This window comes from Neoarius graeffei, chromosome 16, assembly GCF_027579695.1.
Source record: "Neoarius graeffei isolate fNeoGra1 chromosome 16, fNeoGra1.pri, whole genome shotgun sequence".
Lineage (NCBI taxonomy): Eukaryota > Metazoa > Chordata > Actinopteri > Siluriformes > Ariidae > Neoarius > Neoarius graeffei.
In genome coordinates this window covers 1,729,101-1,747,286 of record NC_083584.1, presented here as the reverse complement: position 1 = coordinate 1,747,286, position 18,186 = coordinate 1,729,101, and the positions used below count along the sequence as shown (strand labels likewise).

Here is an 18,186-nt window from a genome sequence, read left to right as displayed (position 1 = left end):
AAGCCTGCATCTCTGATGGTATGGGGTTGCATTAGTGCATGTGGCATGGGCAGCTTACACATCTGGAAAGACACCATCAATGCTGAAAGGTATATCCAGGTTCTAGAGCAACATATGCTCCCATCCAGATGTCTCTTTCAGGGAAGACCTTGCATTTTCCAACATGACAATGCCAAACCACACACTGCATCAATTACAGCATCATGGCTGCGTAGAAGAAGGGTCCGGGTACTGAACTGGCCAGCCTGCAGTCCAGATCTTTCACCCATAGAAAACATTTGGCGCATCATAAAATGGAAGATACGACAAAAAAGACCTAAGACAGTTGAGCAACTAGAACCCTACATTACACAAGAATGGGTTAACATTCCTATCCCTAAACTTGAGCAACTTGTCTCCTCAGTCCCCAGACGTTTACAGACTGTTGTAAAGAGAAAAGGGGATGTCTCACAGTGCTAAACATGGCCTTGTCCCAACTTTTTTGAGATGTGGTGTTGTCATGAAATTTAAAAATCACCTAATTTTTCCTCTTTAAATTATATATTTTCTCAGTTTAAACATTTGATATGTCATCTATGTTCTATTCTGAATAAAATATGGAATTTTGAAACTTCCACATCATTGCATTCCGTTTTTATTTACAATTTATACTTTGTCCCAACTTTTTTGGAATCAGGGTTGTGTTTGTGTGTATATATCATACATGAAAATCCCTCACCTTTCGGCAAAATTCGCCGTTTTGAAACCAAAATGGGTAACCTACGTGAATTGTGTAGATCCGATGAGAAAAAAAATTGGGAGGGGGTTTGATATTGACCCAAAGGGCAAGGAGGTCGCTTCTCACCCATAGACATTTCGTGCCGGTTTGCGCCTCCTCCTCCTGCTTTGATATTGACGCCATAGCGACGAGTACATCTCACTGCGAAGGGCAAGCAGCATCATTTCGCGCCTCTTCTCCTGCTGGCCAGAGCGTGCACACATCAGTCAGAGTGCAGACCAGACCACCAGAAGCTGGAAGCTGGATTGAGTCATCAGACTGAATTTCCTACTTTTTTCAAACTTTCCTGATTGCTATCAAAACAAACAAAACTTCCGGCTTGATTAAAGAGGGTGCGCGCGTCTTTTGACAATCCCTGTGTCCGAAATTGCTCGCTACTCACTATATAGGGCACTGTATAGTGGAGACGCCATTTTCTAGTGCTGTCCGTGCTGAAAGAAATCAAATTAAAAGTCTCAAATTTGATTTAATAAAAGACAGCAGCAAAGAAGTAAGTATTCAGCCTTGATTTAAAAAGAACTGAAAGCTGCAGGTACTTCCATATCTTGGCAGGCTGAGTGGTATGCTGGGGCACCTCTTGCCAGCAGACCAGGATATCCAGAGGGAACTTGTGTGGTTCAGTGTTGACCTGACCATCCCCAGCTTTAAGGAGGGAGAGAGCATCGTGGAGTGGTGGGGTCATGTCTTCGACAAACCAGACAAGTACCCCTCCCTGGGTGCACTGGTTAAGTGTTGCCGCTCCATCTTTCATGGACCTAGAGTCGAGTCCTCATTTAGTCTGATGAATGATGTAATTGATCAAAAGAGTGGCAACATGAATGTGGAAACATTTAATGCAATACAGACGGTCAAGTACACGCTGATGTCCAGGGGGAAGACAGCTATGCAGCTCTTTAGAAGGGAGGACGTGAAGTTTGGGGAAGTGGACAGAACATTAACTCTGCAGCAGCCACATACAAACACCAGCAGAGGGTGAACAAGGATGAAAAGCAGCAGCAGCAGAGCAAGTATGGCTCTCAAGCAACTTGCAGTGCTCAGCAGGCCAAGAAACCGACTGCTGAAGGAGAGAAGCGGGCAAGGCTGAAACATGTGGCAACTCAGCGAAAGCGGGCCATGGAGACACTGGTGGTCCAGGCAAATAACAGGAAAAAAATGATCACTATTCCTTGTGTGTTCTCCACTTTCTTCGTTCTATTATTGACATTTTTTTCCAGGGCATAATTTCACTATAACTACATGTATTTGTACTGTATGTCCTTGTGCAAATGTCAATACAGTATACTTAGTAAGGAGGCTATAATATTTATTCTGGGGGCGGACCCCCCCAAACAAAATAAAACAACACCAGAACCCACGTCACCACTTGCGCACCCTTCTCACCTTTTTCACCCCTGACCCGTTTTCATGCCTGATATATATATGCACACACACGTGAGTGTTTAGTCTATGTCTATTTTCTTATTTAGAATGTTTATACTGTTTATATTGTTTATTTCAGTTATTCTGTTTTTATTTATTGCATTGCCTGTTTGCACCGTGGGTCAGAGAGGACTGAAATTTCATCTGTGCTGTATGTCGAGCATGTATAGCATATTTGACAAAGTTGACTTGACTTGAGCATCATTTGTACTCTTGAAATAAAGTCTCTCTCTCTCTCTCTCTCTCTCTCTCTCTCTCCCAGGATGGAGTTAGTATGGAGGAAATAGTAGAAGGCTGTACTGGGGCATTACACATTTTGGCCAGGGATCCGATTAACCGAAGTGAGATCGCCAGCATGCAGACGATCCCTCTGTTTGTACAGGTGAGGAACTGATGCACTTAAGGAAAGTGATGACAGTTAAGGAGCTAACTTTGAAAGCACTGTTTGAGGTGAGCTATCTTGTTCCAAATTCTATAAAGCCATACCGTACACCGTTGCAGAGACTGGTTTGCCAGCTGCCATTGAAATGGTAAAAATGATATACAGGTGAAAGAGGCTCAAAAACTGAAGACAGTACCGCTGTCCAATCACACAGTGAACAACACGATACTAGCAATAGCTATTGGCCAAGAAAGCACACTAACATAGTGACTTTGGAATTCCCTGGTTTGTGCTCTTCAAATGGATGTCAGCACAGAAGGAACAAATGCCCATGCTGTGACATTTGTTTGCTAACAGCAGGAGACTACGATTTATGAAGATATTTTGTCCTGTCTTCCTCTTCCACAATGTGAAACTGGCAGAGTAATGTACAATGTCCTCCAAAGCTATATGGAAACAAGTTGCAGTGAAATGCACAGGCCCAACCATCTCATTAATGACTAGAGTCAGATAAATAACAAATTTCAAAGGCGGCTATACAAATCAAAACATGCCTATGTTGTGAATTATTGGGGTCTCTGAGTTTTTTTGAGATCAAAGTCACCAGACAAAAAAAAAGTTTGGGAACCCCACACCAGCACTTGGAAGACTGAATCATTCTCTAGGGTTCCGAATAGATGCCTTTGGGCATCTCATTAAACACCCAGTACCAAAGGACCCTGCAGTATTTAAAGCTGAAAACAGAGCTCACTGTGCAATGAATACATCAGTTTAGTAGGTACTAATGGCAATGTCGCAAGAGTACAAACTCCAGCTACACCATTGGCCCCTTAATATTGTCAGGTCATCGTTGATTGCTGAGCCCCATACTGATTTTTGATGGTTTTGACTGTATGAAGTTCGTACGTACGAATGACGTCCCTGTCCCACCACAGAGAACCCAATCATAAGTGCAAGGCAATGTATCTCAAACACTTGACCATTGGATAATCAAATCTGTATCTTTATTTCTATAAGATAGATGGGTTTTTATCCAGCACTTATTTTTAATTTGCTTTTTAAAAAATAACGTGGGATTATTTACTAACACATTTTACAGAAAATATTCATGACAGTTTCATATAAATCAAGTTAAAACAGTTTTATGAGTCCATTCGCTTGTTGGACAGGTGACAGTTTGTGTCGTGTAAGGGCGATAGACGGATGTAATCGCAGGAAGAGTTTTATTGAAAACACGTGAGCAAACAGATCCAAAACAGAGACAAAGGCCGAGTGGAAAACCAGGCAGTGGTGGAGTGAGACACAGACAGGATATCAGAGGGATACAATACTCACAGTCCAAAAACACAAACAGGGTTAAAACCAGAAAAGTGATACAGAATACAAGGCTTTCACAAAGTCTGTGTGTTACTCAGAGTCCTTATAGAAATGTCTGCGCTCTGATTGAGCTCTAATCAGGAACATGTGCATGGGGATTAGTCCTAATGGCACTGCGTGTGGCCGTGACAGATGAAACCAGACAGCTGTATGACGTATGGAGTGTGATATTGGACGGCGCATGGCATGTGGTGTCAAAGAAAGGAATAAAGATGTATCGTAACTGCGATGCGTCTCTCATTATTGGCCTCACTGTCACAAGACAATGCAGTGATTTATTGAGGTGATAAACACGATGCGACACAATTCGATGATTCATTCATGGTGCTGTAATATTATTATTCTATTCAGGGGGATTTTGTGCTCTTGTAAATATTTTGCTAATTATCTATCTATCTATCTATCTATCTATCTATCTATCTATCTATCTATCTATCTATCTATCCATCCACATTCACTGGATATGAGCAGTCGTGCGCTCTGATTGGCTACTCTACTACTAGGATACCAGCTCATATACCATGAATAGAGAAAAAGAAAATGGCAGAACGCATCGAGTCAGATATATCACTTTATCAAGTATTTAAAAGAAACAGAAATCGCTAAATAAAAGAATATAGTCCCCCTCCCAATAGCTCATGTTCCACACTCCAGCCCAGATGGTGGCAGTAATGCACCTTTAAGTTGGTTTGCCAATCGACGAAAAAAGAAGAAAACAAAATGGCGGACCATGTTACTGAACCAACCAAGGATGAAGTAAAAACTCTACTTGAAAACAAGACCCCCAAAAATACAAAAAAAAGAAACAAAATATGGATTAAAACTATTTGATGGTAAGAACCAGTGCTGTAGTCGAGTCACTAAATCTCGAGTCCAGTCTCAAGTCCCCAGTGTTCAAGTCCAAGTCAAATCCAAATCATTAAAGAAAATTTCGAGTCTGAGTCGAGTCCACTATTGATCCAAGTCGAGTCCGAGAACAAGACTCCAACCACGCCATTTGGCAGTGGCTGTTGCTGCCTTTATGTGAAACTGTTTACGGCACGCACGCGAGAGTCTGCTTGGCGCACACACTGTTTGAAGTGCGCATCTGATGTACGCACCAAAGTGCTCAGGTGTGACACTCTTGCACAAAATTAGTACAAAAATGAATATAGATATAAATATCTGATGCCAAATTATTATGGCATGTTACAAAAAATAAATAAAAAAATCCTAGTCTTCGTCTCCAATTTACGAGTCCGAATGCAGTTATTTTACGAGTCCGAGTCCAAGTCTGAGTCATCAGTGCTGAAGTCCAAGTCAAGTCATGAGTCCTTAAAATTAGGGCATGAGTCAAACTCGAGTACTACAAGCCTGGTAAGAACGTATCTTTTTTTATTTTTCAGGAATTATCATCGCATTTTTCACAAATTGCTTCTGTCATTTTGCTGGTTTATTTACATTCTAAGCAGAAATGATTTTATCAGACATTTTAAAGTTTTTATTTATCAAATTTGCAAAAAATAAAAATGCTCTGTTTCTCAAAATCCATTGAATGTGGATAGAATAAAACAGTTATTCCACTCAATCTTGTCATACATGGATTATAGACAACTCGAGTATATGTGCCTCATTGGCTATCAGGTCATGTATGACTCGATTTCAAGGAATAACTTAATTTTTTTAATTAAATATGACAGACATTGAGAAGGTAAACCTAATGGTTCCAAACAAGGGCTTCTACTCAGCATTCATGTTGACACAGAGGATAAGGGGTTTCCATCCGATTCTAGATTTGAGAGGCATGATATCTGCCAAGGCTTTTATTTTTACTCCTACTCTCTCTCGTGGTGGGATTACCTTAACATTTTCCTCTCTATTCAGATCTGTTGTCCCAAATGGGCAGTTCAGCTGAGCCCCTCAAAATAAAGCCCAGAATGATAACTGCAACCTAACAGACCATGAAAGCGCCTAGTACTCAGGCCAGGCTGCACCTCATCACCCTGATCTAATTCTGTACTAAAGTTGTGTGTGAAGTGCATCACAGCACTCAGAATGGCAGGTTTTTTGCAACTTTTCTGAACAGTGAAGTACCTCCATCCACCAAGCTCTCCCAAGAACCTAGAGTGGACCTCCTTCTGTTAGAGTTAATAAAGACCTCTCTTTACAATATGAGGATCTCTGAAAGGGGTTTCTCTATACATTACTGTGCCAGCGGGGGCATGGTCAAGCATCGGTCTGTGAACGGAGGGCTGAGTCAGGGAAGGTAAGTGGCAGAATCACTGCACCTGATGTCAGTTAATCTGTGTTTGTGTGTCTTCCCCAGTGACCGCGCCCTATAAAAGGAGAGAGACAGCAGAGGAAGGGGGCTCTCTCCCCAACCAGACGACTTGTGTGTGTACGTGTATGTGTGGCTAGGAGATCATGAAATCACTGAAAAGTGTAAAAACAAAGAGTTTTTGGAAACTCAGTTCTGGCCTGCCGTACTTCTGTGCTCCACCCACTCTCTCGAAGTCCTACAGTGGTGCTGAAACCTGGGATCGGAGCACAGAGGAGAACAGCCCCATGGAGTCCTCCCCCTTCGTGGACCTGATCCACGCCCTTGCCACGGCCCAACAGAGCCAGCACCAGGCACTGGTCGCCCTCCGAAAAGAGCAAGAGCAAAGGTTCAAGGCCCTGGTGCTGGCACAACAGGAACATTATCAGGCGTTCCAGCACCTCCTCGCGTCGGTGGGGTCCACCACCTCCACCGCTGCGGGCCCTCCCCACCTTACCCTAACAAAGATGGGCCCGCACGACGACCCCGAGGCCTTCCTCGCACTCTTCAAGCAAGTAGCAGAGGCCTGGGGCTGGCCGGTGGAACAGTGCGCGGCGCGCCTCCTCCCCCTGCTAACAGGTGAGGTACAGCTGGATGTGCTACAGCTCCCCGCTGATAGCCGGCTGGTCTATGCAGACCTGCACCGGGCCGTCCTCCAGCGTGTGGGGCGCACCCCAGAACAACAACGCCAGCACTTCTGCGCTTTGTGCCTAGAGGAGGTCGGCCAGCCGTTCGCGTTTGGCCAGCAACTCCGGGACACCTGCTGGCGGTGGCTGAGGGCTGACAACCACAACGCCAAGGGAATCGTCGATCTGGTGGTACTGGAGCAGTTCATCGCCCGACTTCCCGAAGGGACCGCGGAGTGGGTCCAGTGCCAACGCCCTGTGTCGCTGGATCAGGCCATTGAGCTGGCAGAGGACCACTTGGCGGCTGCTCCAACAGCAGGACAGCAGATCTCCATCTCTCTCTTCCCCTCCCCTTCTGTTCCTTGTCTTTGCCCCGTTCCCCCACTGCGGAGGCGGGGGCCGGCTCCACCCCAGCCGGCCTGCTGCACCTGCAGTGCCCTCCCATTTCCCACTTCCATGTCTGTCTCTCCCCCCCCCAGGTGAGTGAGCCCCAGAACACTGGTGCAGAGAGAGAGAGCTCGGGCTGGTTTGCTGGTGCTGCGGGGAGCCGGGGCACCTCCAGCATCAGTGCTCAGTAATGGAGGTGGGCGCGGTGGTCCGGATCCCTGACGTGCCAGGGACCGCCCTCGATCGGGCTGGAGCGTATCACATACTGGTGAGTATCCAAGGGGATACGTATCAGGCTTTGGTGGACTCCGGCTGTAATCAGACCTCAATCCACCAAAGCCTGGTGCAAGACGAGGCACTGGGGAAAGCACAATTGGTGAAGGTGTTGTGTGTGCACAGGGATGTTCACAACTACCCTTTAGTGTCGGTCCACATTCTATTTTGAGGGGAGAAATTTAGTGTAAAGGCGGCGGTTAATCCTCGCCTTACCCACTCGATAATTTTGGGGACTGATTGGCCGGGATTTCGGGAATTAATGACTCATTTAGTGAAGAGTGGGGCCTGCCATAGTTCAGCAGGGGGAGGTCCTTGTGTGGCATTGGTGGGAGCAGCTGTCACAGAGCCGTCTACATCATCACTGCATCAGAGTGAGGAGCAGCAGGCTCCTCCTCCTTCTCTCGGGGAATCCCTCATGGATTTCCTGTTAGAACAGTCGCGAGACGAGACTCTGCGGCATGCATTTGACCAAGTGAGAGTAATCGATGGTCAAATGCTCCAGCCAAACGCCACCCCGTCCTTCCCCTTTTTTTCCATTATGAAGGATAGATTATACCAAGTGATGCAGGACACTCAGACTAAGGAGCCGATCACACAGCTTTTAATCCCAAAGAACCGCTGGGAATTGGTATTTCAGGCAGCTCACTTTAATCCCATGTCTGGACACTTGTGGCAGGATAAGACACTAGCCCGAATAATGGCCCGGTTCTATTGGTCAGGGATTCACGGCGATGTCCGTAGGTGGTGTACGGCGTGCTGTGAATGCCAGTTAGTAAATCCAGTGGCCATCCCAAAAGCGCCTTTGCGCCCTCTGCCATTAATCAAGACCCCGTTCGAAAGAATTGTGATGGATCTTGTCGGGCCATTAGATTGGTCAACACGAGGGTATCGCTTTATTTTAGTTCTGGTGGACTATGCAACGCGATACCCGGAAGCAGTGCCTCTTTGCAATATCTCAGCATGTAGTATTGCAGAAGCGCTCTTCCACGTCATCTCCCGAGTTGGAATCCCCAAAGAGATTCTGACTGATCAAGGCACTACGTTTATGTCACACACACGGCGCGAACTGTATGGGTTACTGGGAATGAAGCCGATCCGCACCAGCGTTTATCACCCACAAATGGACGGTTTAGTCGAACGGTTCAATCGCACCCTCAAGAACATAATTAAAAAGTTTGTACGTGAGGATGCACATAATTGGGATAAATGGCTCGAACCCCTGTTATTCGCAGTGCGAGAGGTCCCACAAGCCTCCACGGGGTTCTCCCCGTTCGAATTATTATATGGGCGTAAGCCGCGTGGCATCCTAGATGTACTGCGGGAAAATTGGGAGGAGGGACCTTCAACGAGCAAAAATGAAATTCAATACGTTATTGACCTGTGCGCAAAACTCCACACACTCTCACCTCTAACCCAGGAAAATTTGCGGCAGGCCCAAGAACAGCAAATCCGCCTGTACGACAGGGGTACGCGCCTTAGGGAGTTCACACAATTAGATAAAAGTACTCATGCTGTTGCCTACGTTGAGCTCCAAATTGATTGCCAAGTGGCAAGGACCCTTTGAAGTCACACGGTGAGTCGGGGACGTCGACTATGAGGTGAGGCGAATGGACAGGGGTGGGGCGCTACAGATTTACCAACTCAATCTGCTCAAACTTTGGAACGAGGAGGTCCTGTGGCATTGGTGTTGTTGATTTTGGAGAAGGCGGAGCTGGGGCCAGAGGTTCAAAAGGGAACATTGACATTGATTACCTCTCCGGTCCCCTGTGGAGACCACCTCTCCCCGACCCAACTCACGGAGGTTGCCCAGTTGCAGACCAAATTTTCGGACGTGTTCTTGCCCCTGCCCGGGCGCACCCGCTTCATAGAACACCAAATTGAGACACCCCTGGGGGTGGTAGTGCGCAGCTGCCCTTACAGGCTGCCCGAACACAAGAAAAAGGTGGTTCGAGAAGAACTCAAGGCCATGCTTGACATGGGCATCGTCGAGGAGTCCCACAGTGACTGGAGCAGCCCGGTGGTCTTGGTTCCCAAGGCCGACAGGTCGGTCCGGTTTTGTGTGGACTATAGAAAAGTCAATGCGGTGTCTAAATTCGATGCGTACCCAATGCCTCGTATTGATGAGTTGCTGGATTGACTAGGCACGGCTCGCTTTTATTCAACACTGGATTTGACAAAGGGTTATTGGCAGATCCCCTTGACTCCATTATCCCGAGAAAAAACAGCCTTTTCCACACCGTTTGGCTTACACCAATTTGTCACACTTCCTTTTGGGCTGTTTGTGGCACCTGCTACGTTCCAGCGGCTTATGGACAGGGTCCTCCGCCCCCACGCCACCTATGCGGCCGCATACTTAGACGACATTATAATCTATAGTAATGACTGGCCGCAGCATCTGCAACACCTGAGGGCCGTCCTTGGGTCGCTGAGGCGAGCGGGTCTCACAGCCAACCCGAAGAAGTGTGTGATTGGGCGGGTGGAAGTACGGTATCTGGGCTTCCACTTGGGCAATGGGCAGGTGTGTCCCCAAATGAATAAGACAGCAGCGATTATGGCCTGCCCGAGGCCCAAGACCAAAAAGAGGGTGAGACAGCTCCTGTGGCTGGCTGGCTACTATCGTAGGTTTATACCTAATTATTCGGACGTCACCAGCCTGCTGACTAATCTCACTAAAAAGGGGGCACCAGATCCGGTTCAGTGGACGGAGCAATGCCAGTGGGCTTTCTCTGAGGTGAAGGCTGCACTGTGTGGGGGGCCACTGTTACACTCCCCTGACTTTTCTCTCCCCTTTATATTGCAGACGGACATGTTGGACAGAGGGCTGGGGGCTGTTCTGTCCCAGGAGGTGGAGGGGGAGGATCGCCCAGTGCTGTACATCAGCAGAAAGCTGTCGGTGCGTGAGGGACACTACAGCATGATAGAGAAGGAGTGCCTAGCCATCAAGTGGGCGGTCCTCGCCCTCCGCTACTACCTGCTGAGATGCCCTTTCACCCTCTGTTCGGACCACGCGCCCCTCCAGTGGCTCCACCACATGAAGGATGCCAATGCACGGATCACCCATTGGTATCTGGCACTCCAGCCCTTTAACTTCAAGGTGGTCCACAGGCCGGGGGCGCAGATGGTCATGGTGGATTTCCTCTCCCATCAAGGGGGGGCGGGGGAGTTGGCTACAGGCCGGACGGCTGCCCGGCCTGAGTCAGGCAGTGGGGGTATGTGGCAGCGGGGGTGTGGTCAAGCATCGGTCTGTGAACGGAGGGCTGAGTCAGGGAAGGTAAGTGGCAGAATCACTGCACTTGATGTCAGTTAATCTGTGTTTGTGTGTCTTCCCCAGTGACCACACCCTATGAAAGGAGAGAGAGAACAGAGGAAGGGGGCCGTCTCCCCAACCAGATGACTTATGTGTGTGTACATGTATGTGTGGCTGGGAGATTGTGAAATCACTGAAAAGTGTAAAAATAAAGAGTTTTTGGAAACTCAGTTCTGGCCTGCCGTACTCCTGTGCTCCACCCACTTGCTCAAAGTCCTGCAATTACCTTATGGCAAGCAAGAAGTGTGGGAATGGCTTGCGTTTATAATAAGCTCACTTTGCATGTGTTGTTGGCCAGAATCTTGTGTTTAAATCCAGATTTTTGGCCATTTTATAATATTTTTAAACTAGTTTATTGATTTTGTAGTGTTCCACTAAGGTGACCATGCAGAGCATCCACTGCTGTATCTGGGATGTGCCCCATGGTACTGTTGAGACTATTTAGTGTGCCACTCCATGGAGTCTGTGCTGAAGCTACCTGGTGTCATAGTCCATCTTCATCAGTGGTAATGTCATGTCTCTCAGTGCCATTCGGTGTTCAGCTCTGATCTTCTGAAGCCCTAAGGTGAAATACTGTAGTTCCATGTGACTTTGTTGTACACATAACACAGGTGAGTCTCACCTGTTTGTTAGAAGAGAGGAAAAGATCACTAGGTATAAGTGTAACTGGGATTCTTTGAACTCTGGATCATCAACAGGGTTCCTTGTGATCAGATTTCACTCTCTCACACACTCTCTCCCTCTCTTTCCTGCTTTCCCCCCTCCCCACACACTTACCCTAACCCCCCTCCCCCCTTCCTCATATCTTATTCTTTTATATTTGTATATGTAAATACTTAATTTATTTTAATTTATCTAGAAGTTTTCTCCATTTCTTTTTCTCTGTTTATCTGTAATGATGCTGCTGGAATCTTAATTTCCCTGAGGGAACCCTCCCAAAGGGATCAATAAAGTTTTCTCTTATCTAATCTAATCTCTCTCTCTCTCTCAGCCGTTACCCGGATAGCTTTCTTTCATCTCAGAAATATTGCTAAGATAAGAAATTTAATGTCACTACATGACGCGGAAAAACTAGTTCATGCTTTCGTTACCTCCAGGTTGGATTATTGTAATGCTTTACTGTCTGGATGTTCCAATAAGTGCATAAACAAGCTCCAGTTAGTTCAAAATGCAGCAGCAGCAAGGGGGCGTCGTGGCTCAGATGGATAAGGCGCCATACCATAAATCCGGGGACCAGGGTTCGATTCCGACCCGAGGTCATTTCCCGATCGCTCCCCGTCTCTCTCTCCTGCTCACTTCCTGTCTCTACACTGTCCTATCCAAATAAAGGTGAAAAAAGCCCCAAAAAATATCTAAAAAAAAAAAAAAATGCAGCAGCAAGAGTCCTTACTAGAACTAGAAAATATGACCACATCACCCCTGTCTTATCCACACTGCATTGGCTCCCAATCAAATTTCATATTGATTATAAAATACTACTATTGACCTTTTAAAGCACTGAATGGTCTCGCACCACAGTACCTGAGTGAACTTCTGGTCCTCTATGACCCGCCACTCCTACTTAGATCAAAAGGTGCAGGCTATCTGCTAGTACCTCATATAGTGAAGGCTACATCAGGAAGCAAAGCCTTTTCTTACAAAGACCCACAGTTATGGAACAGCCTTACAAGTAATGTTCGGGAATCAGACACAGTCTGTGTTTAAGTCTAGGCTGAAAACATATGTTTAGTCAAGCCTTGTGTTAATGGTGTTTATGAGGTAAAGGTGTAGATCTGGAGGGTCCTCAGACAGAGTGTTTTGGTAAACTGGGATGTATGGATGCTGTCAGTCCCCACTCGCTTGCTCACTCGAGTTTGTTGACAGTGTAGTGGCTGCTGCTTTATGTCCCGGGGCTCCCTCATGCCTGTGTTACCTTCTGGCTCTCCCCTTTTAGTGATACTGTCATAGTTAGTTGCCGGAGTCCCTGCTTGTACTCAGTGCAATATGTATACTGTTCCTACTTATTCAGGTGACATTGGGCATACCTAACAACCTGTGTTTTCTCTCTCCCCCCCAAATCTGTCCCTCTGAGTTACATGTCGGTCCTGGGATCGAGATGCTGAACCTCTTCTGCTCCTCGGACCTGCCTGGTCCATCCTGGTGCCCTGTGTCTGGTTGGAGTCTCATCGCATCACTCCTGTGGAGGGCGGCCCCATGTGGACAGTTGGGGGTCGTGCCTGGAGGATGCTCTGGACTCTTGCAGTGGTGTTTTTGTGGCTGGGGACTGCAGTTGACTTGCTGGCTTTGGGATTGCAGATGTCGTGAACAGTTTTGCACTCGGGTTTCTGTTGGTGGAGGGTTTGTGGCATCAACGAGGCTGCCTTTGTTAGGACTGTTAATATTATAGTCATGTTGTCTGTTGTTGCCCAAATGAGGATGGGTTCCCTTTTGAGTCTGGTTCCTCTCGAGGTTTCTTCCTCGTGTCGTCTGAGGGAGTTTTTCCTTGCCACCATCGCCACAGGCGTGCTTGTTGGGGATAAAATTAGCTCATATTTTAAGTCATTCAAATTCTGTAAAGCTGCTTTGCGACAATGTTTATTGTTAAAAGCGCTATACAAATAAACTTGACTTGACTCATCATTTTTCTTTTTGTCTCACTCTCTCCCTGTCTCTCTGCAGTTGTTATACTCATGTGTTGAGAGCGTGCGGCGAGTCTCAGCTGGTGTTTTATGTGAACTCGCACTGGATAAACACTCAGCTGAACTAATTGATGCTGAAGGAGCTTCTGCTCCACTGATGGAGCTACTGCACTCTACTAACGAAGGGATAGGTGAGTGATATATATATACACACACACACACAGCTATATAATCCAGACTTATGAATATTGTGTGTGTGTGTGTTGTTCTCAGCCACCTACGCTGCTGCTGTGCTCTTCAGGATCTCAGAGGATAAAAACTCAGACTACAGGAAGAGAGTGTCAGTGGAGCTCACACACTCGTTGTTCAAACATGACACACATGCCTGGGACATGGTGAGACACACACACACACACACACACAAATATCTCAAATAATGTACAAATCTGAAATGGTGGAAAGAGATATGTTTATGTGTAATCTTTCCTAAAACACACCACTCTGTGTGTGTGTGTTCCCTGTAGGCACACAGTGCAGTGACCCTCGATCACGGCTACATACAGGATGGTAAACACACACAAACACACTATCTATCTATCTATCTATCTATCTATCTATCTATCTATCTCTCTGTAGAGGGCGTGTCCTCTCTGTATGTTTACCCTGTTTATCTCTCCTTAGAGGGCGTGTCCTCGCTGTATGTTTACTCAGACCTTCCTGTCGATGCTCTTCCTCTGGATCCTGATGTCCATGAGCCATATGTGTCAGAGATGACCTTTGACCCCCGACATGTTTACCCAGAACCACTTTAAATTACAATGAGACAGGTAACACACATACACATACACACACAGATGTACTGTATTACATTAACCTGTATTTAACCAGCAAACTGTCCCTGCATGTTTGGCAACACTTATTACGAAAACAATTTTTGTAATTTTTCTCGATCAATAACTCATAGTTTGATCTGTTTCATCATTTAGGTTGAATCAGTAAGCTGGAGGCTGATGGATATGTCAACGTGGGGCTTGAGGACCTGTGGAGGTTAAGCTGAATGAGACATGCTGGTGTGGCTTGGGAACATGTGGAATCTCTAAAATTAAAAACATTAAAAATATACAACCAAAAATATTCGCCAGTGGACAAGCGGTGGTGGAGCTTGAGGACATGTGAAGGTGGGGCTTAAAGACGTGTTTGGGGCTTAAGCACAAGTGGGTGAAGCTTAAGGACAAGCTGAGGTTGGAAATTGAGATAATATGGAAGCAGGACTTGTGGAAAAATGGGGGGATTGAGAACATATGGAAGTGAGGCTTGAGGATATGTGGGTGAAAGGGTTTAGGATATGTTGAAGTGTGGTTTAAGGACATATGGAGATGGGAGTTAAAGGCATGTGGAGATGGGGCTTAAGGGCATGTGGAGATGGGGCTTAAGGGAGTGTGGAGATGATGATGATGATGAATGAACCCTTTATTGTCACTAATCAGTGCCAGCGAAATTAACCATCAACCCGTCCTTACATATACACATACATACAATTGATAGAGGGGGAGTAGACAGGACAGGAAGACAGGGATGAAAAGAAAAAAAAAAATACGGAGAACATGAGGAGAGGGGAGGAGAAAAAAAAGCAACCCCCACACTATGCTCCTGTGGGGAGTACAGTGTGGGAACATTAAAAAAAAACACCTCAGCACATAAGCACAAATAACACAGTACACTTTACAACATGAAAATTCGGGACTTGGGGGGAGAGGGTGGGGGGAGGGGGAAGGGGCAGAGGTAGAGGTAACCCAGCGCAAGCAAGCAGCCGGTTCCTGCAGCCACGACGGCGCTGGTCGCGCTCCTGCTTGTCACACTGGGGGTAAAAAGTGGTGACCATGGAGAGTGGGGGAAGGAATGCAAGATCGTCTCACTGCAGTGATCTTCAGGGGGAGTTGTTGTCACAGCAATGGCCTTGGCCAAGGCCAGTGCTGTCTGAGGGAGCCAAAAGCAGATAAGATTGAAATTGTTTGGTCTTGGGGCGAGTAGACGCATTCTTTTACACGACTACTCTGTTTGTCCATTCTGGTCTCCGAATCGATCCATTTTCCTTTGCAAAGCCAAAAGCTTCTCCATGATGTTATCCATGTTGCGGTTCAAGTTCTGAATAGCCACAGTCTGAGTGCCGACAGCTCTGCCCACTGCTTCAATCATGTTGGGCAGCTTTATGGGGCTTTGGACAGCTGTCACCGTTTTCTGATTTCCTTGATAAACCAGGGCAATGCCTAATTTTTTTCTCTCTCCGTGCTCTCACGGAAGGCGGTCGCATTTCTCCTCTCCTCTCCCTTATCTTCCCTGCTTTTGCTTCGTCTGTCTATTGTCTATACTTTGGAAAGACTCTCTCCACACTGCTCTCCAAACTAAAACTCATGGAATTGATAAACTGGTCTCTTCACGCAATTGACACAATTTTCTCAACAAGAAGCCTGGGTTCGGGGGAACTGGCCTGTCCTGCTGGAACGTTCACAGCTGACTATGCAATGGACGCATGGGAGAGGTGGCGGGTCGTGTGCCTGGCGGTTCTTTCTGTGGAGGACATTGAAGACATCTACCTATTCGGAAGGGCGTGTGGGGATGTGGCTTAAGGGCGTGAGGGGATGTGGCTGAAGGGCGTGAGGGGATGTGGCTTAAGGGCGCGTGGGGATGTGGCTTAAGGGCACGTGGAGATGGGGCTTAAGGGCACGTGGAGATGGGGCTTAAGGGCACGTGGGGATGGGGCTTAAGGGCACGTGGGGATGGGGCTTAAGGGCGCGTGGGGATGGGGCTTAAGGGCGCGTGGAGATGGGGCTTAAGGGCGCGTGGAGATGGGGCTTAAGGGCACGTGGGGATGGGGCTTAAGGGCGCGTGGAGATGGGGCTTAAGGGCGCGTGGAGATGGAGCTTAAGGGCACGTGGAGATGGGGCTTAAGGGCGCGTGGAGATGGGGCTTAAGGGCGCGTGGGGATGGGGCTTAAGGGCGCGTGGGGATGGGGCTTAAGGGCGCGTGGGGATGGGGCTTCAGGGCACTTGGAGATGAGGCTTCAGGGCATGTGGGAATGGGGCTTAAGGGCACGTGGAGATGGGACTAAAGTACATTTGGAGAGGGGGCTTAAGGGCGTGTGGTGATGGGGCTTAAGGGCACGTGGTGATGGGGCTAAAGTACATTTGGAGAGGGGGCTTAAGGGTGTGTGGAGATGGGGCTTAAGGGCATGTGGGGATGTGGCTTAAGGACATTTGGAGATCGGGCTTAAGGGCGTGTGGGGATGGGGCTTAAGGACATTTGGAGATCGGGCTTAAGGGCGTGTGGGGATGGGGCTTAAGGACATTTGGAGAGGGGGCTTAAGTGCGTGTGGAGTTGGGGCTTAAGGGCATGTGGAGATAGGGCTTAAGGCCGTGTGGAGATAGGGCTTAAGGCCGTGTGGGGATGCGCCTGAAGGGCGTGTGGGGATGCGCCTGAAGGGCGTGTGGGGATGCGCCTGAAGGGCGTGTGGGGATGCGCCTGAAGGGCGTGTGGGGATGCACCTGAAGGGCGTGTGGGGATGGGGCTTAAGGGCACGTGGAGTTGGGGCTTAAGGGCACATGGAGATGGGGCTTAAGGGCACGTGGAGATGGGGCTTAAGGGCACGTGGAGATGGGGCTTAAGGGCACGTGGAGATGGGACTAAAGTACATTTGTAGAGGGGGCTTAAGGGTGTGTGGTGATGGGGCTTAAGGGCACGTGGTGATGGGGCTAAAGGGCACGTGGAGTTGGGGCTTAAGGGCACGTGGAGTTGGGGCTTAAGGGCACATGGAGATGGGACTAAAGTACATTTGTAGAGGGGGCTTAAGGGTGTGTGGTGATGGGGCTTAAGGGCACGTGGTGATGGGGCTAAAGTACATTTGGAGAGGGGGCTTAAAGGTGTGTGGAGATGGGGCTTAAGGGCATGTGGGGATGTGGCTTAAGGGCATGTGGCTTAAGGACATTTGGAGATCGGGCTCAAGTGCACATGGAGATGGGGCTTGAGGGCGCGTGGAGATGGGGCTTGAGGGCGCGTGTGGAGATGGTGCTTGAGGGCGCGTGTGGAGATGGTGCTTAAAGGAGCTATGCAGAACCATAGCCTCACTTTTTGTTTTTTAATGCCTTGAGACCTCAAGAATGGCACAGGAATAGTTTCAAGCATTAACAATAAGTCTAAAATGGTAATTTTTACGATTAAAATGATTCATATAGGTAGCGGTCTGAGTGAATGACCTTGACATCTGTGACGTCACTGCAGGCAGGCTATCAGTCTCATCACCATTTCCGCTATCCTAAAACACAGAGCTGACTGCAACTACGAGCTTCCATTTTGAGCTAATTTATCGCCATGCCACGTAGATGTGCTGCTGGCCAGTGCAGCAACATGACTGAAGGTGGATTTACGTTGCATGCATGGCTCAAGAATGTTCAAACTGCAAAGATTTGGACGCGTTTTGCGAGAAGTTCATGGGCACATTGGGCGCCTACGAAGTGGTCTCTCCTCTGCTCTGCACATTTTACTGAGGACTCAGACGAGACCTCTGATCTGTTGAGGAGTGTTGGCTATAAGCCCGTATTGAAAGATGGTGCAGTACCAACAATTAAAAGAAAAAACAATAAGAAAAGGAAAGCAAGTTGCACCAGTTCTCCCGGAATGTGAGTCGAGGGTTGTTGCTAAAACCCGGGATGGAATGGGATGGGAC

At 47.6% G+C, this 18,186-nt stretch overlaps 1 protein-coding gene across 1 annotated transcript in view; it reads left to right on the top strand.

Annotated features, from left to right (window-relative positions):
- LOC132899881 (junction plakoglobin-like) overlaps window positions 1–14,278 on the top strand; it is an 80,915-nt gene extending 66,637 nt beyond the window's left edge. The window contains exons 11-15 of the mRNA XM_060941934.1: window positions 2,460–2,579; window positions 13,507–13,657; window positions 13,740–13,861; window positions 13,991–14,033; window positions 14,148–14,278. Coding sequence (XP_060797917.1) covers window positions 2,460–2,579; window positions 13,507–13,657; window positions 13,740–13,861; window positions 13,991–14,033; window positions 14,148–14,278 — 567 coding nt within the window. The remainder of the gene's footprint in view (window positions 1–2,459; window positions 2,580–13,506; window positions 13,658–13,739; window positions 13,862–13,990; window positions 14,034–14,147) is intronic.
- The last annotated feature ends 3,908 nt before the right edge of the window (window positions 14,279–18,186 follow it).